Source organism: Panthera pardus, unplaced genomic scaffold (assembly GCF_024362965.1).
Source record: "Panthera pardus isolate Hobbes unplaced genomic scaffold, ASM2436296v1 HiC_scaffold_15, whole genome shotgun sequence".
Classification (NCBI taxonomy): domain Eukaryota; kingdom Metazoa; phylum Chordata; class Mammalia; order Carnivora; family Felidae; genus Panthera; species Panthera pardus.
In genome coordinates, this window is record NW_026526710.1 from 52,850,708 (window position 1) to 52,872,834 (window position 22,127).

Genomic DNA, 22,127 nt, shown 5'->3' on the forward strand with positions numbered 1-22,127 from the left:
GACTTCTCTAGCCTCCTCCGACAGGTTAGGTGCACAGGAGGGGTTTCACGGCACGGCGGCTCCGTGATTAGCCGGGGTACCCGCAAGCCTTATTACATGGGGCTCCCCATTTCCTGACAGCGGTAACAACCTGCCACTTCTACAGTGTGAACTACATGTCAGGCTCTTCTAAGCGCTTTATATGTAGGTTATGTCACTGAATCTTCTAGCAACCCTCTGAGGCAAGTACTGTCATCACTCCCACTATAGATGAGCAAACGGAGGCCCAGAGAGGTTAAGTCACCTGCCAAAAATCACACGGCTGAGGTGAGAGAGCCAGGATATGGACCCAGGCCATCTGCCTCTGAACTCTGCGCTTTCCTCTCTCCCTATCATAAATCTCTGTGCCCAGAAACCCTGAACACTGTTGAAGCCTTTGGATTTCTAAAATTTCCAAACAGCTAAAGAGTTATGTTTTGTTTAAATAACCATAATTCTCAATTTTAACTTTGAAATGGAAATATTTCCAAGATGATTCATCTCTTTCTTGCCATTTTAAACAGAGTATGCTATGTGTTATTAACCTTTTAGAATGTGGTCATTCCAGTGATGGTTTCCAACCTGTGGAGGCCATGCAAAGCTGCATTTGTTAGAGACGTAGAAGAACCGAGGCTCTGACCAGAGACTGGTTGAGACTAAGCATGAGCTCAAAAGTGAAGGTAGTAAGGCATCGATGTGGGCTGCGTGTGGCTGCAAGGCCAGAACCACATCCTGCTTCTCTGGGACAGGTGAGGTTGCCAGGTAACCCAGTTCAGGAGCAAGTCTCTGGACCCTCACTCTCCTTCTTGTTCCTTCCAAAGACCCCTTTGACCACCAAAGCGACCCTCTGAGTGTCTGACCTCCTGGGTCCTTGGTCCCCATCCTGCATCATCGACCCTCAGCCTCCCACCCTCAGCCTCTCCTTCCTGGACCACTGTCTCCCAGGAAAAGTGCCTGCTGACGGCGCATTCAGAACTCACGCAAGCATGCTCCCTCACCCATCTCCAGGGGTCCCTGCTGCTGAATCCCCCAAGCTTACCCCATCTCCAGCCATGCCATGTTCTCACTGGTTCATACTCTGAATGCGTCCCTTGATGGTCCCCAGCTAGATGTGAGTCCCCTCCGGGCAGAAATCAGCTTGAAGGCCTAATCTAAGCCACACCTCCTCCAGGACTCCCACCCAGATTCTCCCCATACCTTCTCTTTTCCAGTGCTCCCTAAGTCTACAATCTGTGGTCTGAGGCTCTTTCTCCTTTCGATCTGAGAGGTTTTCTCTGCAGTCAGATTGGGAGCTGTAGGGGGCAGGGGCATTTGCCTTCTCCTGCCCTCCTACCCCTCCCCCAGCACTGCCTTCCTTCTTCCTTCCATCCCATTCTTCAGGCTTCCCTCACTGTCCCACCCCATGTAGCCACCTGCCTTGAACCTGGGACCCTCACTTCAAGTTCGACAAGATGCTTTATGTGGATGTTATATCTATTCAACTTAAAGTCTCAAAGAGCCTTCAAGGTCAGAGCCCACAGGCTCATCCCATCAGTATGGTGTGTCATTGAACTTCACAGGAATGGCTCTCACAGCCCCAGCCTAGCCCCCTGCCCCTCACCCCTCCAGAGGGAGCACACACATTGTCTTCCACCCCCAAGCCCTTCCTGCATTTCCTCATCCACAGATGGTACATCATCCAGATGGCATCACCAGCAGGACTGTAAGATCAATCTGGTCCCACCCAGCCTTCTGAGAAATGGTGAAGCAGGGCTCCAGACACAGGAGGTGATTATTCTGGCCACACTGCAGCCCTGGGCAGAGCCAGGATTGGAGCAGCCCCGAGGGTAACCTCAACCCATCTGTGGAGCTGAGAGCCTCCAGGAATTCAGGCATCTGTTGGTTTTCAGGCTCAGCTCAAAGACAAGGTCCTGGAAGGAGGTCTCTCCCACAACCAGTGTGTCCAAGTACGTCAGTGACATTCACAGGGGGTGGTAACCATGACAGAAAGGGCCAACCACTGTCATGGCTGGAGGAACACAGCCTTCTTTCTCACCTGTGCTTCATGTAACACTGTGGACATGACTCTGGTCTGGCTGCAGCCCACCCCGTCCTGTCTCCCCACCTGGTCCCGTCCCCAAGCCCAGGCTCACCTCATACTTTGCAGCACCCATGCCTTTGTTCCTGTTCTCCCTGCCTTGAATGTCTGTCTGTCCATATTTATGTGCTGAAGACCTCATCCTCCAAGGCCCCCGAAGCCTTCTCTGACAGCCCGGCTCCCAGCACCATGAGCTCACCCTTGTATGAAACCTGGTTCTGTACACATCTGGGTCCACGATTCACCCCTCCCCATGCCCTGCTCTCCTATGGTGGCTCGTCCTGTGCTCCCGTCAGGAAGAGTGTGGACAATAAAGGGAGATCCCGCAACTGAGAGGTGGCTGGAGCAGAGACTGGCCTCACCAGGTCTGGTCTGGGGAGCTGGGCACAGGGGTAGGGAGCTGAAGCTGCTCAGAGATGGAAGGAAGGTATGAGAAGTGCAGAGTGAGATACATGGGGTGGTGCAGAGTGTAAGAGAGGACGAACAGGGAGTAGATGGAGGGTCTCAGTCTATTTAAGGCCAGGGTTAGGGGCTAACCTGTGTATTGGTCAGAGAAGCACTGACCTGCAGGCGTGTGTGTGTGTGTGTGTGTGTGTGTGTGTGGCAGAGTTTAGAGACCCCTGAGCCCACAGGCCAGAGTGATGCAGGGCACTGACTGCGGGCTGAGGGTGTGTCAGCCTAAGGCCAGTGGGGTGATAGTGCCTGTGGGCACTGTGCTCTGGTCTGGGCTTGGACGGACAAGACTGGGACTCTTCGACCCTACCCTTCATGGCTCTGCTCTCACTGACATGGCACTGGAAGAGCTGGACTGAAGGGGAGGAGGGCAGGAGCAAAGCAGGCTCAAGGGCCACAGACCAATGAAGGGACCCTCTGGTGGAGGCAGGGCTGCTGGACCCCCTGCCCCCACTTCACCACCAGCGGGCCCAGATGTCACTCCGGACAGAGCCAGAGCAGGCCGTGTTTGCAGGCTGTGGGCAGGGGCCCCACCGCACACTCCTCTGGGTTCCTGTAGCTTGGCCTTCCTGGCCGTGGAGAGGTGATGACACATATCTCAGGAGCTGCCCAGTGTGTGTCAACTGGGGTGGTGGGCATCATGTACAACTTTGGAGGGATGACGGTTTGGTGAAGGAAAGGCTGTGTGCACAGCGAGAAATCCATAGGAAATTTCTGGACTTCTGAGTCAGACGTGAGCTTTGAGTTTCATGCTTCTCTAGCAACTAATCCTCACTGTTCTCATTTTATAGGTAAGGACATCAAGGGGAAGGGGAAGAAGGTGGCCATAAACTGGGAGTCAGATCCAGATGGATTTGCTTAGAAGTCCAGGTTCTCAGCCATCTGGGGCATGCTTGGGGCCCGTCAGACCAATGCGTTAAGACTAGCAGACTCCGGGGTCCTTTCCAGGGCTAACCCACATCTCCTGGCTCTGGGGACCTATGCTGCAGGGACTATGAGCTGTTTATCTGGAGACCATCGGAATCCTCTGGCCAAATGGGCTCCTGGGACAGATGCAGTGGCCTCACTGGTGGGTAACCCTTTTCATGGGCTGGGGAAGGCAAGACCTTGTTAGTATCCCTGCCCCCCCCCCCCCACTGGGCTCTCTGTGAGCATGCCCACAGAATCCTGAGGGTGGGCTTATTTATCCAGCTCCCTGTGGGTCTCTAGTCTCTGGAACAGGAAGACACTGAGGGTCTTTATCAGATCCCAGCCTCCCAAACCCCACTGGCCTTGCCTGCCCTGTGCACACCAGGGCCTCTGGATGTGACTTTCCAGGCACCTCTCCTTCCACTAGGCTGCACAGAGGCACTCCCACTCCCGCACCTGCCTGTGGAGTCTCACCCTGGGAGCTCCAGCTGGGAGCACCCAGAGGATACAAGTTCTCCTGTCCGTGATGAACAGGTCTCCCTACTCCGGCCCCGTGGTGAGAATTCCTACTTCTCCCCTTCCTCTCCACTGGCCAAATCCTGCCCATCAGGGGATGGGGGATTCTCGGACCCCCACCTCTTCCAGGGCTCCACCTTCCTGCCCTCCTGCCACTTGGGTTTCCAGAGCTGCCCTTGAGAAGCCCACCTCCATGTTTGGATTGGAAAATGCGCCACGTCACGATCGGGCTGTCTTCCCTCACCCTCCTCAACACCACACACAAACATGGTCACCTTTCAAACGAAACACCCCAGCCGAAGGCCCAGGTGAGCAGCCCCTTTGGGGACAGAAGGGGGTGGGGAGGGGCCTAGGAGCCCCAGCTCAAAAACTCACCTTCTCTCTGTTGCTGGGGGATCATTGGAGGTGGCTGAGGAAAGGCCTGGCTTATCTGACCATAGGCAGCAGGGTAGGCGGCTGCTGGAGGGCCAAAGAGAAGAGGCGAGAGGAGAGACAGCGACAGTGACATGGAGAGAGACAGAGTGAGAGGCAGGAAGAAAGAGAGAAACTTCAGTGTTGAGCAGTAAAAGCAGACCAGCCAAAAGGGGCGTTTTAGCTTAGCCACTTAAGATAAAGCCAGTTCAGTGTGTGTGTGTGTGTGTCTGTGTGTGTGTGTGTGTGTGTGTGTGTGCGCGCGTGCATGCAGTTGGGGGAAGGCAAGCTTATTCTGAAAAGATGGAGCAACCGCATTTGTGGATAATCCACAATAACGGACCATCAAAAACATTGGAGTGCCTGCACAAGATCACCCACACCACCAGGAATCCCCATTCCTTGAGCCAGGGCTGACTCTGGCACCTGTACCCTCCTCCCACTCAGATGGCACCTGTGTGGGAGGTGGGGTGCCACCCTACGTATGAGCTTGGCCTCTGGGATCCTGCCAGGGGGTGGTTCTCAGGGGCAAAGGACTCAGTTGGCCAAACTTGGTACTTTCTGGGTTCAATTGGAAAGGGTCAGAGGTGGAACAGGAATGGCCAGTCCCTGTCCCCAGCCTGGCCTGCCTCCAAAGGTACAGGATCTGAGGTCAGAGTTCAAGGGTCCCAGCAGGTGAGAGAGCTTCCCCTGACCTCCAGATGTGAGAGGCCAGCTTCACCAGAGTCTCCATATTGCCCTCAGGAGAGATATTGCTGGCTCTTTCTGACCTGGCCAGACAGCAGGAGACTGGCTGGGCAGAGATGATTATGGTGTGTGTGTGTGTGTGTGTGTGTGTGTGTTCTGACCACCCACCGCTGCAAAGGGTACCGGCCATCAGAAGTAAACTCTGCCTGAATGCTGGGGGCTCGTAGAAGGGGAGCGGGTCCTCTCCCAGGATACCCTTCCCGCCCCTCCCACTCCCCCCCCTCCCCTCCCCAGCTCGGGGCCCAGGCCTGGGGAGGAAAGGGGGCATTGGTGCCCCAGGTGTGGGGACGTGAGGATACTAACGACCTGCATACTGCTGCACTCCAGCGTAGGCCTGCTGCAGGGGGTCCGCGGCGGTGGGGCTCTGTGCTGCAGGGGAGCCAAGGGAGCAGAAGTCAGCGATGCCCACCCAGACCAGCCTCTCCCCCGCCGTGCCCGGGGAGATGATGCCTCGGCTGCACTGCCCTTCCCAGCCACTGTGGCGTCTGTTCCCACCCTGCCTGGGTGCTGGGGGACTCAGGCTGCAGCCGGCTTGGGGTGGGGTGGGGTGGGGTGGGTCGCTCATGAAAAGGCTGTGAAGGGACGGGAAGGAGATGCCAGAGGAGGGCTCCACCATGAGGGGCTTGGTGGGAAGATACCTGAGCGACCTGGTCCTGGACAAGGGCTGTGGGAAAACGGGTGAGGAGGCTAGAGGTTACCAAGAAGGTGGTCTCCTCCTCACTTATCCCCAACACAAGTCAGGGGCAGATCCCAGCTGGGTGAAATGAAGGGCATGGGAGGCTTCATCCTGCCACACTGTCCTCCTGGGCCACCCGTGCTGCTCAAACACAGGGACCTCTCCTTTATCCTTAGGGAGTTTGCACAAGGCAAGGAGGCCTTGCACTCTGAGGTCACGCCTGAGACACATTCAGCAGGAACTGGCCACACAGATAAGGTCTGCCCCATGTGGCCCCAAAAACTGAAGAACCACAAGACCAAGGACCTTCCTCCCACCTGATCTCGTGAGTCTGGGCTGTCTACTGCCTAGTGTAAAGAGAGGAGCCTTAGGTTGATACTCTTGCAAGCAACCTGGGGAAGCTGGACTGGAGCAAAGGCTTGGCCCATTTCTGTTGCCTCTGTTGTGTCTACAGGTGCTGTGGGTAAAAGCCCGGCGAATGTGGGCACTGCCTCTGGTGACCAAGGCCACTCACTGATGACTGACGTGGTAGGGGGCTGGCCCTGGAGGCCCAGGTTGGTGAATGGGGACCCAGACAGATCCAGCCTCAACATGTCCAAGGCAGAGTGGATAACACAGCAAGGCAAGAAGACAATTATCTGGGCTTATATCTGCCTGGCAACCTAGGCCAGCCAGCTGGCTGGTAGTGCTAGGCTTTGGGGCCTGCAGACCAGGAAGAATTCCCAAACTTCCCTTCCAAGCTCTTGTCCCTAAACCTCTCGGTAACCTTCCTCTAGAACAACAGCACCTGAGCTGCAGGGGAGCCCAGGGAAAATCCAAGGGTCAGTGGTCCTGGGAGACAGCGTAGATGGCTGCAGGGGAGCTGGGCCCAGGAGGGGACTGCTCAGAGTGGGGAGCTGAAGACAGGTCAGGATGCAGGCCCCTTCCTGCCTGGGGTTGTCCCAGGACAAAACCCTATCCGTCTATTTCCCTCGAGTCGGAGACTGGAGCCAGGAGCTCCTGGTGGGGAGGTGGTAATGGTGATGATGCTTGTCGGGCTGGTCTTCTCTACCCTTCTGCCCCCTCTGCCTGACTCCTCTACCAGCCCCAGCTCTCTGGAGAGCCATGTCTAGCTTTGCCCTCTCAGTCTTCCCAGCTGCTCAAACACAAAGTGCCTTTATGCAAATTAGAAAAAGGTGTCTCTTCCTCTGGCCAGTTGGATGGCCTATGCAAAATATCACCTGCACAATTTACATGGCAGCTCACCCAGCACAGGGCCAGAATCATAGCAAGTGCTGAGCACATTCTGTGATGTAAGGAGTGAACGGTCCTTAGCAGTTGTGAGAGCTACCCCTTCGGGGGTGTTATGTGGCAATAAAGGCCACACTGAGTGCTTCCAACACGATCTTGTTGAACGAGAGGGGAGGACAGAGAAGCTACCCGGGGCTAGGAAGTGGAGAAAAACATTTCTGAGACCCTTCTCTACTTCTCTGCTTAATGACCTCATTAGTAACTGCCAAAGAGTGAACACTTTGAAGGATCTCGCTCATTATAGCAGCTCCAAACTCCGCATTTAAAGATGGTAAATTAATTTTTTTAATGTACTACTTTTCTCCTTTCCTTCCCTCATCCCTCCCCCCTGCTCTGGCAGGGAATTGTTTATGGGATGTGGCAGATTGTTACAAATGGGGGAGAGGAACATTTCCAAATTCCATGAGGGAAACAGCTCACAGATGCTGGTGGGGGTGGGGAAGAAACAGGTTTGTCAAAATCCAGAGATCCAGATGGGCTTGCGGGCAGGGAGGAGGGGGGGAAATGAAACCACCCAGATGTGCTGGGGACTGTATCTCCCAGCCCATGAGCCAGAGTGGGGAGGAGCCCAAGAACCTGAGCTTGGTGGGGTCTCTCCCACGTCTGGCTTGCCGAACCTCTCCCTGCCTCCCTTGCCAGCCTGGAGTCTTCATCCTTCAACAACAGTCCAGATCCTCTGGCCCTGCCCCTTTACTCTGGGATTCTCTGGCTTCTCCTAGCAGTGAGGGGAGAAGTGTGGAGCAACGTGGTAGGGGGCCGGCCCTGGCGGCCCAGGGTGGTGAGTGGGGATCCAGACAGATCCCAGCCTCTGGGATCAGATCAGAGACAATTCCAAGGTCAAAGTCAGGAAAGTCTCTATTTCTTGCTAGCACAGTGACCTTGCACTCTGCTGCTGGTGGAACTCTCATATTCTATGGATGTCTGGGCCTCACTCCAGACACTGAAATCAAAATCTCTGGGCTTCTGTGATTTCACAAAGACACACAGATGATTCTGGTGAGCAGAGTAGAGGGCACTACTTTGCCCCCTTATCTGACCTCCTCTGTCCTAGTTGGGCCAAACTCCTTACCACCCCTTGTCCCTGCCAGGAAGGGGCCCCTGCCTCTGGGCCTCCGGGACAGCCTCCTCTACAGGACTATGTTCCTCGTTCGCCCTCACCTCTCTAATTCCTATCCATCTGTTAAAGTTGATCTGGGCCTCCTACTCAGGAAGCTCCTGATGATGCTCTGTTCTGCCTTACTGTCTCATTATGCTGTCAATGTATATTGTGTTCCTGACTGGCTTTGACCTCCCAGGGGATAGGCCCATGTCCTGTTCTCCTTCTGGAGCCCCCCACCCCCCTTTCATCTGCCGCAGACCGGGCACTTACTAGTACTTACAGGGACTCTGTACTGTAACCATCTGCCCTCTAGGAAGGAGGACAGCTCTCTTCACATCTCTATTACATTGCCCCTTGCCAGTCTCCCTTAGGGCTTTAGGCCCAGCTTCCCTGCTCTAAAGTCAGTCCATCCTCAAGGCCAGAGAGAGGAGCTGCTGCAAGCAGCTGGGTACTCTCACCACAAGAGACATGCTAAGTTTGAGAGGAACAAAGTGCATCAGGAACAGGCCTCCTGGGTCTTGTAGGCCAGCATTTATGCAAGAAGCACTGGGGTGCTATCCATGGTTCTGACACACTTGTCCGAAGTGCCAACCACAGTTTTGTACAGATCCAAACTAGTATGTACTAGTCAAAATGTCAAATCTATATGCCTCTGCCTCGTCCATATAAGAGATTTTTTTCCTACTTAACACTAAGTATGACTATTCTTTTAGTGTCTCTCTCCACTCATTTCCTATGGGCCAAATTCACTCTCAATTAACTTGCAGTTACTAGCCTCTCTATGTCAGTGTACAACCATATCTGTTCTCTTCTCTTTCCTGACGGAGCTCCAGGAATGGGCTGGTCTCTTCTCTCCAACCAGGGGCTCCCTGAAGGAGGGCAAGAGGCTGGCTCTCTCTGATCACATTTGGGGTTCTGCCAAGGAACAGGCAGAGAGTAGGAGCCACATGTTCCCTGTTACAAGCAAGGGCAGGGACAGAATGGATGAGGAATGTGCTGCGTGGGGAAGGAAGGGCTGCCAGATGTGCTTACCTGGGTAGGGGTGGATGCCATTAGCAAACACAGCTTCCGCGGCAGGTTGCCCATTGGCCTGTGGGGGGAGGCCGGTGAAGCCGTTCACCCCAATGGGGGACGGGATGCTAGGCACAGCTGGTGCAGTGATGCCCGGAGGGGTGCTGCCACCTGGTTCCAGAAGTACAGAGGGGTGGAAGAGGAGGGGAGGCAAGCAGAACCAAGGTGAGGAAGGCCGACCCATGGAGCTCTATCCCTTGGCTCCAAGGGCCTGGGAAAAGACCTCCCAAGTCAGTCCTATCTGTGAATCATGCCTGGGGTTATCTCCCTTCACGGTGACACCACTCATCCCAACTGTATCCATCCTTCAAGGCAGAGTCCAACTCTGGCCCACCCCAAGAAGGCTTCCCTGACCAGTGACTGCAGCATGGCCTTGGACCTGCAGCACATAAACTATTCTCAGTGTCCTTGACTTTGACTACACTTAATCTTCCTTTCGTCTTTTTTAGTGGATGTTGCTCACCCCAGCTAAGTCAGGATGGGCTGGTCCTTGTTTAGCCACTACGGGGCTACTAAGTTGCTGGCTCTGCTCTCTTGTCTGCATCACTGAGGGGCTGATCTGGCTCCCCATGAAGGAGTTTTGCTACTCAGGTGGGAGGAGGTCTTAATTCTGATGTTCCCTTGCACATAAGGAGAGAGCCCTTTGCAAAGTCCAGACTCAGCCCTATTCATACACCAAATAGACACTGAGGCCTCCTCCAGTGGAGGCAATGGTGATGCTCATTGTGACAAGGGTAAAGTCAGGGTCAGATGACAATACCCTGTGCCTTCTCTATGCCAGATGGGTGGAGCCCAAGGTGTGGATGGCATACTGATGATTATACTGGAAAGGGCCTTCCTCTTCCTGTAGGAAGCAGGGAATCTCTATAGCTCCTGGATGTCAGGAAGGCTGCCAGTATGGTGCAGGGAGCTGAGGAAGCTGGATGAATGAGAACCTGGGGTGTTGGGCCAGGCCTTGGGACTAGACAAGGGTTTCTTAATTTTGTCACTACTGACATTTGAGGACAGACATTTCCTTATTGTGAGGGGCTCTCCTGGGCATCATAGGATGTTTAGCAACAACCCTGGCCTCTACCTACTAGACTACAGTAGCACTCCCCCTACCAGTTGTGACAACCAAAAATGTCTCAGGACATTGCCAGATGTCCTGGGTGGGCGGGAGGACAAAACTGGCCCAGGTTGAGAATCACTTAACTGAACAATAGCCAAGATGTAATTAAGAACATCCTGGGGAGCTTGGGTGGCTCAGTCAGTTAAGCATCCAACTTCCACTCAGGTCATGATCTCACGGCTCATGAGTTCGATCCTCACGTTGGGCTCTGTACTGACAGCTCAGAGCCTAGAGCCTGCTTCAGATTCTGTCTCTATTTCTCTCCACCCCTCTCCTCCTTGTGTGCACTCTCTCTCTCTCAAATATAAATATTAAAAAAAAAAGAACGTGCTTTATGAATGGGGTTATTTCCAAACCTGCTGTCCTTTAATAATTCTTGAGGTTCTCTCTTGCTTATCTCTCTTGCTTATCTCTCTTGCACTTGTCTTGGGAAAAGCCAATGAATCTAAGTTGGATTAAAGAAAAGTGAAAAAACTGGGGCTCCTTCCCTGGTTAGGCCAGGAACCTAATAAGGCCACAGAATGGGCAAGATTTTTTTCCTCTCAGACCTCAAAGTGAGGAAGTGTTTTCATGTGAATTTCTTTCTAGAGATCTAGAAAAGAGATCAAGATGAATTGCTTCCTGATATGGCTCAATAAGTTGAGTGAAACTTTCACCACCCTGAAATCATATCATTGACTGCATGGGGCCCACATCCCATCTTCCCTTAGGTCTCCAGGGATTCGAACATTTAAAAAAAATTTTTTTAATGTTTTTATTTATTTTTGAGAGAGAGAGAGAGAGAGAGAGAGAATGTGAATGGGGGAGGGGCAGAGAAAGAGGGAGATAGAATCTGAAGCAGGCTCAAGGCTCTGAGCTGACAGCACAGAGCCCGACGTGGGGCTCAAATTTGTGAACCTTGAGATCATGACCCGAGATGAAGTCAGACGCTTAACCTACTGACCCACCCAGGCGCCCTGGGATTAGAACACTTACAAACTTCCGGAAGATGAAGCCTGCTTGGGCCCATACATCATGTGCTCTGGCCATGGGAAGGTCCACCAGTAGATGAAATTGGCCAAATAATAGGTCCCACCTGCTGCTTTCCTGTCACACCAGGTCCAGTGTTGGTACCTGGCCACTCACCTGAGGTTGGGGTCATGGGTGCAGCCGCCAGGCCATTCATGTTGAGGGCCGCCATCTGCTGCATCTGGGCGGCGGCGAAGGCAGCCATGGGGTTCAGGTAGCCGCCCTGTGCGACTGACGCCATTAGTGCCGCTTGCTGCTGCATCAGCTGGGGCAGAGGAAGTGGAAAAAATATCATGCGCTTCCAGGGGGGCAGCCCTCCCCACCAGGGGGCTCGGCTCCTGGAGACCAGCCTCCCAGGCCCTGAAACCCAGGGAGTTCAAATATATCCCCCCACCCCCACCCTCTGAGAGAACTGTATTCATAAGTAATGATAGGGTCTTAGGGACTCTAAAGTTGTAGAGGGGGAGGAGGAGGGGACTGGCTCCATGGGTGCCGGTCAGCCCTAAGAAAGGTCTGTCATCCATGGAGATGTGACAGCCAGAGCTCCAGAGACATGTTAGGTGAGCGTCTGTAGAGTTAACTTGGCATGGATTTGTTTAAGGTGGTCCTAACTTGGAGTCTGTTGGGTAGAAGCAACAGGAGAATCATGAATAGAACTCCGGGCACCCCCAGTGTCCTCACAAAGGTGAGCGGGGACTGGGTAGGTTGGTCACATGGCCAAGTTTGGACACTGATGAAGTGAAGTGAGCTTATATCTTTAGAACCGGAACGCCAGCCGACCTCAGGGCCACCCCTGTGGGGGCTGTGGTTATAAGTCTGGGGTCAGCTCCCGGGAGACGGGGACAGAGCTGGCTCCAGTGTGGAGGGAAGAAGTGGATGGCCAGCAGCATGAGGCAGGGTCTGAAGGGACCGCAGGGCAAGTGTGGATGCAGAGGGCCTTGGGGCACCTCAAAGGAGCCCTGCCAGGAATGACCGCCTCCCATGAGTGAGGGCAGAAGTAGAGTGGTGACGAACAAGCACGGGGACCTCTCTCACCACTTCCAGGTGGTGCTTCCTAGACTCTGACTAGTGGAAGAGCGCTGAGGGCACCCCACCTTGCTGCCCAGCCTAGAGGCCTCTCCAGCTCCTTCTCTATAGAACCAGAATAGCAGCCCACCTCCTCCTGGAAACCACCCTGCACTGGCCTAGACTTCTCTTAGCCCCCTCTGGTCTCTACTCCCTGGGTTCACTCCTCATCACTCCTCATGCTCCAGGACAGCAGGATATTCTGGGCCAGGAGCAGGGCTCCCCTCAGCACACTTAGACGTCCTTGCTCTCCCAGGCTCTGAGCAAAGTGAGCTAGAGAACAGCTGCGCACACGGCCCCGCCCCTCACTCGGCTGCGCCCCCACTTACTGCCTGTGCGTAAGCGCCGTAGGCCCCAAACGGGATGGCCATGGGGTTGAACATGCCCATCTGGCCGGCCATCTGCTGCATTCGCCGCATCGTGCGCTCCTTGTCGGTGTCGGCAAACTTGACCACCAGACTGGATGAGGCTCCCTGCAGCCAGGACTGCGCGTGAGGCCCACTTGCCCCAGCTGCCTCCTCTCCCAGCTGTCCTTGCCCTGGCGGGACCCACCCGATCCTCTGGGGGAGGGCCCTGGGGAGGGGGAGGGATGGAGCCGGGCGGCACGTTCCAGCGCCTGCACTCGCCCAGCTGTCTGGGATCTTAACCCCACGGCAGGCGTTTTTTAATCTAGAGGCAGTCCAGTTCCTTACGTCTCTGGGCCTCAGTGTCCTTGTCTGAGAAATGGGGATAATGACAACGCCTTCCTGCCTCTTGAGGAGGCTGTGAGCGCCCCACATTTGGCAAAGTGTGCACGGAGCTCAAGGGCAGGCGGGGCCCTGCGGAGCTCTCGGTCCCTCTGGGGCCACCGCGGGGTCCTTACTTCATCCGGGAGCGCCCCACTCACCGGCATAGTCTGGCTGCCGTGCAGAGCGTTGATTGCGGCTTGTGCCTCGGCATGGGAGGAGTACTTCACAAAGGCGCACCCTGGGGGGACGGGAGAGGCTGAGCCAAGGCGCGAGGGCCGGCCGAGGAAGGCCTTAGAAGCGCGAGGGCTGAGAGGTGAGTCACCCGAGGGGCCGAGGGGAGAGGGCGCATCCCGGATGAAAGCAGAATGGGTGAGACACAGAGACTGAGAGAGAAAGAGAGACACGGAGAAACACAAAGACAGAACCACACAGAGACAGAGAAAGACCTGGACGGGGACGGAGACTTAAAAGCATCCTTATTTTAAGTCTCCCTGCCCCTCTCTGGACTTGGATGGCGGCCTTCCCTTATCCTCAGGCCGGACCGCCTTGCCCCTTCCAAGCATCCTTCCCCGGCTTGCGGGTCGCAGGTCGGGGCCAGCTGGAGGCCCAGGACTGGCCGGGGTTGGGGGTTGCTGTGGGGCCCAAGGCCTCGCCCGCCCGCTCCCCCGCCCCGCCCCCACGCACCCTTGCTGTTGCCATCCGGCCCGCGCAGGATGGTACACTCCTCTATGTTCCCGAAGGCTTCGAAGAGGCGGCGCACGTCGTCCTCGGACTGCTGCTTGTTGAGCATGCCCACGAAGAGTTTTCTATCTTCTGGAACAAAATTAGGAGATGCTTACCCGGGCCAGAGGAGCCGGGCTGCACGCGGGCGGGCCCGGGCTGCCGGCGGGGAGGGGGGGGGGGGGTGGTGAGGGGGTGGTGGTAAGAGGGTACAACCGAAGGGTAAGAGGAGGAGGGGGAGGAGCTGGGCAGGCAAGAAGGCTCTTAGCTGGAGGGGGAGGGCTTGGACGCAGCTAGAGCAGGAGGGCCACAGGGTGAGGGGGTTGGGAGAGAGGGAGAGCATAGCCAGAGGTGGAGGTGAGGGAGGAAGGGTTGGGTCAAGGGGGCTGGATTGCAGCGACTGTGCCCCCTCCCGCCCAGAGGGCAGGCAGCACACAGAGGGAGTGAGGCCATTGGTCTGGCTGCCCACCTATATGGCACACGGATGGCACAGTGGTGGCACAAGGGGCATCTGGGCAACCCTGCATTCCCTTTCTCCTTCCTCTTAGCTACATACTATCTTCTTCAGCCACTTTCACCCCCAGATGCCAAAATTAACTCACAACAGGCAAGTCCACCACAGGGCTTTTGCATCTGTCCTTCCCTCTGTCTGAAGTGCCTCCCGATCACAAGGCTGAATTCTTCTCGCCTTCTAGGTCTCAGTTTAAATACTGCCTCTTCATCAAGGCCCCTCCTTCCTGCTCTCCTTTACTCTCTGTCTCAGAGGCCCAGATTCCAAAGGACCGTCGTTTACTGCCTTGCTTTGGTTTCTGTCCAGCTCCCTGCCCCCACCCCATGGATGCTCCCTGGGGGAAGAGAGCAGGCCTTGCCTGGAGTGCCAGTTAGTCAGCCCTCAGGACAGAGTTACGGAGTGGACAAACGAATGCCCTATGTCATTCCCAGGGTCACACCTTCTTTTTATCCCACATTGTTTGTACCTCCATCTGGTGTCCCTTCCTTGGTCTGGCCCTTCCTAGTTCATGCTGCAAAAATGTAGCCCTGGACACTTTTGTGGGACCTGTTCCTGAAGGCTGGGCTCCGGCACCAGTCTCCCCCCGCCCAGGGGGTTTAGAACGACTCGGTTTTGTTGACACCATTTGGCCGCGTGCTTAGGGTAGCAGGGATCACACTGGACTGTGCGGCTCTGTAGCAGCCGTGACTGCCGAAGGATCTCCCATCCCACAAGCTTATTGCGATGTGACGATGTGACGTTAAGTCCTCCCACTGAGGTGGGGCCTGTGCTCCCTCCCCTCGAATCAGGGTGGGGCTGTGACTGCTCTAACCAATAAAGAATGGCACAAAGGATGCCTGCTGACTTCCAAGTTAAGTCATAAAAGGGAGGCACTCCTACTTGGCTCTGTCTTTGGGAATGCTTTCTCTGTGAGAAGCCAGCCACCCTGCTGTGAAGAACTCGAGACTCAAAACTAGCTCACAAGAAAGTCCCCATGAGAAGGAACCCATGTCCCCAGCTGACGGCCAACATCGACCACCAGACATGGGAAGAATGAATCTGCAGATGATTCCGGCCCCCAGCCTTTGAATCTAACAGCTGAGGACCAGGCATCTTGGAGCAGAGACAGGCCTTCCATGCTGTGCCCTGTCTGAATGCCTAACCCCCAGGATCCATGAGTGTAACAAATGGTTATTTTACACCACTCAGTCTGGGGCTAAATTGTTATGCAGCCATAGGAGCTGGAACAGAATCCTTGTGGAAGCAGCACTCAGCAGGCACTCACTAGATGTTTGTTGACTCTCGAATGACTGACAAACACAGGCACACACAGCCTATGTGCAGAAATGTACACCCCCAAATTGCAAATGGCCCTGAGTTCTGGTTCCTGCGAATGTGAGAGCATTCTGAGTCTATGTCTCTCTGTACTCAGAGTACTTGCTACCTTCTGCCCCAGAGAACCTCCCCATGCCCAGACTGCCAGGTGAATTCACATAGAGCTGAGGAGGTGTCCTGGGGTCTGGAGCAAAGCAGAGGAAACCACCTGGTCCCTGCACTGCTTCACAAGCCACCCCAGAGTCCTCTACTTCAGGAAGCCCTGACCTCTGCCCTGTCAGTATCTCTTAGCCCAGAGCACTTAGCACTGGGCTAGTCCTCAGTGATGAGGTGGTCCTGGGTCCCAGCTCCTTCCATGCCCTACAGGGCATCATTGCCAGTTGTTGTTACTGCTTCTGGACCAGGGCACCCCAGTCTAGCCCTTCACCATTAGTGGGCTTCAGTCAAAGCTCTGGGGCCTGGAGCCCCTACCTAGCCACCTGCCCCTTCCCGGGCAAGCAGGTGGCTTCTTGGGCCATCTCAAGGCCGGGCACACCCCGGCCCCATCTTCAGGGCTCACAGACTCCAAATTCTGGGCTAGGAAACCAAGAAGAAGAGAGAGAGAGAAAGTGGAGGGGTGAAGCTGGGGAAAGATGGGGGGAGATGAGGTTAGGAGCGGAGGGAGAAGGAAAATGGCAGAAATGGAGGGAAAAGAATCAGAAACAAAAAGCATCGAGCAGAGATGGCAGAGGAGAGGGCAGAGACAGAGGGGAGAGGGGCAGTGGTTTATGTTTAACTCCCAGAAGCAGCAGCAACATTTTCCATGAAGTGGAGGAAGCTTCTCAAGCCTTCAGTGGAGTCATGAGTCATTACAACTCTGCACTCCTGTCCCCCACCCAGCCCCAGCGCCTTTTAAGGAATCCAATTAAATGGGATTTCCGGAAAGACAATGAAGTGAAACCCCCTGCCTCCTGCTAATCCCTGGCCCTCAGGTTTAGAAATTCCGTCTCCTCCCTGGGAAGGAAAAAGGAAGGGAAGAGGGGGGGCCCCTCCTCTGTCTGAGCCTGATTTAAATGCTGGGACCGAAACCCCGAGACTTCTCCTCTCTCCTGACATCTGAATATATTCCTTTATTATCATTATGACAGCCTTCTGATTGCATTAAAATTCACCCACACGTGCCTTTCTATTCAGGCACTTCCCTTTCGCCAGTTTTTCCCCCTCATTTTTTTCTTCCTCTCCCCTGAAATTTTGTCTTCCTTACAGTTCTCCGTTCTCAGTTCTAGACCAGGGCCTTTCCTTCTGTAGGACTTTCCAAACTTGTAGGGGGCCAGGCTTCTCCTCTTCCTACTCGGAGACCTGGACGCCCGGATTTCCCCAGGGAGACTGCAGCTAGCGTTGCCTTTCTAGAAGACTGCAAGAAACCCAAGAACCCAGTCCCATTGCCACTCCCCTAGGTATTCTTGGGTGAGTCCTCCCCACTGCCCCACCCTCACTCCCCTAGGTGTTCTGGGGTGAGTCCACAACCCTCAAATGTTGGTTGGTTCCGGGACCCTCAAATGCACCCAGTTTGCACGCTCTTTGTTTCCACCTGGCTTTGGTGTGCTTCTAAGGATTCTCTTTCAGACCAGAGGCTGGAAGGACTCTTGAGTCCAAAGGTGGATCTCCTTGTGGCCCAGGCCCACTGGCTTAACCCCAGCACCGCTGCCTTGCCACTGTATAACTTCTCCCCACCTGGGCTTTAGGTCTACAGAATGGCAATAATCAGTCCTTCCTCATGTGATGGATGCTAGGCTTCCAAGAGATGCTACAGGAGTGGAACCTGGTCGCCACCAGGAACAACAGGGAGGACCGTTACTCCAGGAGGAAGAGGAAATGGAGGGCCACCCCTCCCTTCATTTGCCCTGCCCTAATTTGGCCAGGAGGGCCACCCCTGCTGTGTGTCCTAGATGGGGAGAGGTCATCTCTGGGGGGACTAGACTTATGCTATGGCTGACCAGCCAGCATGGACAACCTCCCCCTGTCACCCCACCCTCTGTGACCTCCTCTCCCTCTGGCTACTTTCCTGAGGCACTGTCTCCAAGTTGTGTCAGATGACCAATGGCACCATTTGGCTGGTGTCTTGGGTCTGATGCCAACCTAGTGAAAGTCTCAGAGGATGACTCAGTTTCCCCAGCCAGCCACCCTCTCCAACATCAACACAAGACCCCTGACTCCTGGACAGGCTAAGCAGTCCCTGACCATAGCCTGCCTATCTGACATGATACAGGGTCCCTGGGTAATGGTGAGTCTGTGGTGTTCTCACTCTCCCCTGTAAGCCCGCAGCCTTAAGCCCACGGCAGGACCTCGGGGGGGGGGGGGGGTTGTTGTGTCTCTGAGGAGGTGAGGGCAGGAGAGACCACAGAGCCAGGGGTGGAGATGGGCTGAAGACACCCCTGGGTGGGAAGTCATAGGGCCCAAACATGTGAGCAAGTGGAGGCTAGTGACTGGACCCCAGTACCTTCCCCTCAAGAGAGCCCAGCTTAAGGTAGGGGACTATAATACGTTCCTATTCTGGCTCCCAGGGCTGAGCCCAGTGCCAGACCACCCCCACCCTCGAGTCTTCACATGGGCTCCTCCTGTCAAGGGACAGAACAAGGGGAGTGTGCTCCTTAGTCATTCAATTGTTTGCTGAGCCCTTTTCTCTGCACCAGACACTGCTCCAGGCACCGGGCCTGCAACAGTAGGCTCACTGGAGCCTGACGTCCATCCGCTGATGGCGACACAGGCCATCTGCAATAGACGGTTCCCAAACAAGACAAAGGCCACTGGGGCTGCCACGCAGTGGCCCCCAGAGCTCGTGTGCCCTCCCCGCAGGGCTCCAAGACACATAGTTGTAGCCTCTCCGGGTCTCTTGACTTCCCAATCCTATAACCCCTTGCTCCTGCCTCCCTGCTCTTTTAAAAAGTGAGTGCTTGTGTCTGCGGGTGTGGGGAGCACCTGGGGTCCTGGGGAGCAGGAGTGTGACACCCCAGAAGGGCTGGGCGGTGGAAGGTAGGCGCTAGTCTCAGCTCTGCCTGAAGCAGAGGCCAACTCTGCTTTCTGTGCCCAGTGTCCCAACGACCACTGCCAGGGAGTAGGCATAGTCTACAGCACCCCCAAATAATGCATGGGGAGAAGTACCCAGTTCTGTGTCAAATGAAGGTGTTTACAGCCACCTCAGAAGGGCCTGGATCAGTGCACCTGACCTACCGCCTAGGCTCACCCTCTGGTGACTCCTTCCGTGAGCATTTATTGAGCATTTACTATGAGAGAGGAGAGCCAGGAAACAGCTCTGGACTGTACACCAGAGGGGCCAGGGTAGGGTGGGGAGGGGTGGAGGGGTGGGAGGAGGGGGAGTGTTTAGACCCTGAAGGCTTCCAGAAGGAGGCGGGCTGGGGATTCCACTTCTGGGGGACCAGTGCAGGGGCTCCAGACCACAAGAGCATTTGAGCAAAGTCTGAGAGGTGGGAAGGACCCCTCTTTTCACCCACTCCCGGTGGTCTCTGCATGCCACAGGGCTGGCAGTAAGGGGGTCAGGCTGAAGTTCAACTTTCCCTTTCCAACAGCCTCTTGCCTGCTGCCCCAGCACAAACACACACAGCTCCCATTCCTCTGGCCTCAGGAGTCTTTTTTATTTCCCCAGAACCTCAATCTAATTAAGCTCCAGGTTCCCAACCTATAAAAAGCATTGGGTGACACCTCCCAGGAGCCATAGATAGGTGGATAGGTGCTTATGAAAAGGCAATGGAATCTGGTTGCCAGAATATTAGGCTTTTTCCAATCCCTCCCTGAGAGAAACTCCTACACTCGTTCACTCAGGATGTCAGGGCAGAATGGGGCTCTGGCTGGAAGGATTTGCATTTTAAAAGGAGGGCCCAGGAAACCAAGAAGCAAGACACTGATAGATGGCAAGTTTAGGCCAGGCTCCTACACGGGATATTTCCCGGTGGTGCCTGAGCTCCCTCGGATGTGCAAGGAGCATCTTGCGGGCTTGCAGGGGGAGTGGGCCCCCGACTGGGGAGGGCGGGGGTGACAGCAGCACCACTTGACACGCCAAATGCCAGCGCCCTAGCGCTAATGCTCAAATTCCGGTTTAATTTTCAAAATTTGATTCGCTCATTACCATCGGCATTAAACAATATTTCCTGCTTAAGGATAGACGGCTGCTGGGGCACTGTGGACGAGTGTTCAGATGGTTAATGCCTTTTATGGCCGCAATAGACTTTTACTGTTCTCTTCCCTCCAGCTGCCGAGGGTGGGTGGGTGGGGGGCCTGGAGCTAGGGAGAACCCCAGGGTGAGGGGCCAAGGTGGGGAATATGGGGCTTTGAGGTCTGCGGCTGGCGGGGAGGGCAGAGGGGTTACTGGGGGGCCTGGCTTCTGCAGGATTTAAAGCCAGCCCAGCAAGAGATGCTTTCCTTTGGGTCCCTGGAGACTCAACGACAGCAATTTGGGGAGTGAGGAAGAAATTCTCCGTTCACAATCACGGAGCCAGAGGTCTTCCGTCCTGCTCTGCAGGCTTTGGACCCAAAGGTGGTCTGGGTGAGGCCGGAGCCCAGAGCCTGAGGTGCACCACGTGCCTGCCTCAGCTGCTGGCAGGACGTAGAGCCCTGAGGGCCACCCCAGGCAGGGCCCTCGCGCATCTATCAGGCTGTTGACTTTGGGACCAGGGGACTCCCAGGGTGCCTCCTGGATCCCAGAACCATCTGCTCTCCCTGGAGATGATCTCAGCGCACCAGGGCCCACAGGCAGTGAGTCTGAGGGGAAGACGCTTACTCCTGTTCCCTAGCTTCACCGCCAATCAGGGAGGACCTTCAAAGGAAGGGGACAAGGGAGGCACACCGACTCGATAGGAGGGGCAGGGGGACATCTTCCAGGCAGTGACTGAAGCTGTTTGTCAAATCAACCTAGGGCAAGTCATGTGCCCTCCCTGGGCCCCCATTTCCTCACTTATAAAAGGGAGAGAATAACTGTGCCCACCTTCTAGGGCTGTTAGAAAGTTAAATGAGCTTAGTACACGGGGTGTTAGCACAGTGCCGGGCACAGAGCGAATGCTCAGTAAATGCACTCATTGTGCCGGTTACAGCCCTTACTGCCACTGCTCACCCACAGGGGCTCCAGCTGGTGGGGTGAGGAGGCCCACCCTCACCCCCAGGGGTGTGGAGAGGACCCCCAGGTACTTTGAAATGAACAAAGTGATTCTTGCCCAGCCCAGCCTTTGCACCACCCTAACCAAATGGTAGTGTTTTGGGGACAGCTGAGATGCTCCCCAGCCTCCTCCAAGAGGTCTACCTGGATTGATCCAAAACAGGGCATTTCTCCCAAAGTCACACCAAGCCCAGCAATGTGCTAGTTCCACCAGTTCTGCTGGTCCAGACCCATCAAGCACCTCTGGCTCCCAAGGGACAAGCGGGGTTCAAACCAATCATCTGAATCTAAATCTGTGCCATTTTCAAGATTGCTGACCCCTCCCCCCACAACCAGAGTCCCAAGACCTCCCCTGCCTCCTATTTGCCAGCCCTAGTAGAGCCCCCCACGTTCCTCCCCCAGGAGAGCAGCATGCAGCCTCAAACCTGCCTTCAAAAAAAAAGGGGGTGGAAGACAGGGCAGGGGGCTTCTCTCATAATGGGATCCGGACAATGTTCCCCTCCTCAAGTTGGCGTGGGCGGTCGGCAGCCTCCCTGCACACCCAGGTTAAGGGCTTGGGTATGGATCCCTCTGTAGCAGTGTGATGGGTTCAGCCACCCTCCTGAGAGCCAGTCCCTTCACCTGGGACATGGGATCACCCGCCAGGCCCACGTGGGTTCTCAGCGTGAAGTGAACCAGTGAGTAGAAAAGTCGTGGCCCCTTTGGTCCCCACAACACGCACGCTGTCAGAGCCAGAGCGGGGAGGCAGCTGGGGGGAGCTGCCTCCCCCTCCAAGGATAAAAGCCTTCTTGCCTGGGAAGGAGGCTGAGGGAGACATCAAACCAGATCAAAGGCTGCTGGGGCTGGGACTGGGATGGGGCTCCCTCTCCACCGGGGATGCAAATGAGGACCCTCAGCCAGCTCTGGCCTCTGGGGGAGGCGGTGCCAGGCCTTGATCTACCAGCTCCCTCGTGACAGGTGCTGTTTGATGTTGGGGGTGGGAGGAGGCAGGAGCCCTGCGTCCAGTCCCTACACATTCGCATTCCTTCGGCTCCTGCCTCCCAGTGCTTCGGGATCTGGCCCCAGCCACGTCAGTCTCCTCCTCGCGGTCTCTTGACACCCACCCAGGCCCACTGCTATCTGCTCTCCACACGTCAGCCAGAGAGGGGTCAGTTCAAGTGCAAGGCGGAGCTCAAACCTCACAGTGGCTCCCATGTCCCTGAGCACAAGCCCACTCTTCTAGAGATGTGTAAGGGACTGCACAGGCACCCCACACTC

General features: G+C 55.5%; 1 protein-coding gene across 50 annotated transcripts in view; it reads right to left on the reverse strand.

Annotated features, from left to right (window-relative positions):
- The window catches only part of CELF4 (CUGBP Elav-like family member 4), a 298,339-nt gene that overhangs the window by 17,162 nt on the left and 259,050 nt on the right, over nt 1-22,127 (reverse strand). For 11 of the 50 annotated variants that reach the window (XM_053902640.1, XM_053902648.1, XM_053902605.1 and 8 more), the window contains exons 4-10: nt 13,864-13,992; nt 13,338-13,417; nt 12,781-12,924; nt 11,504-11,651; nt 9,229-9,378; nt 5,435-5,500; nt 4,349-4,432 (exon numbers count right to left, since the gene is read on the reverse strand). In XM_053902640.1, the coding sequence (XP_053758615.1) occupies nt 4,349-4,432; nt 5,435-5,500; nt 9,229-9,378; nt 11,504-11,651; nt 12,781-12,924; nt 13,338-13,417; nt 13,864-13,992 (801 nt within the window). The remainder of the gene's footprint in view (nt 1-4,348; nt 4,433-5,434; nt 5,501-9,228; nt 9,379-11,503; nt 11,652-12,780; nt 12,925-13,337; nt 13,418-13,863; nt 13,993-22,127) is intronic. The other 39 variants (XM_053902641.1, XM_053902625.1, XM_053902606.1 and 36 more) reach the window with 7 other exon arrangements.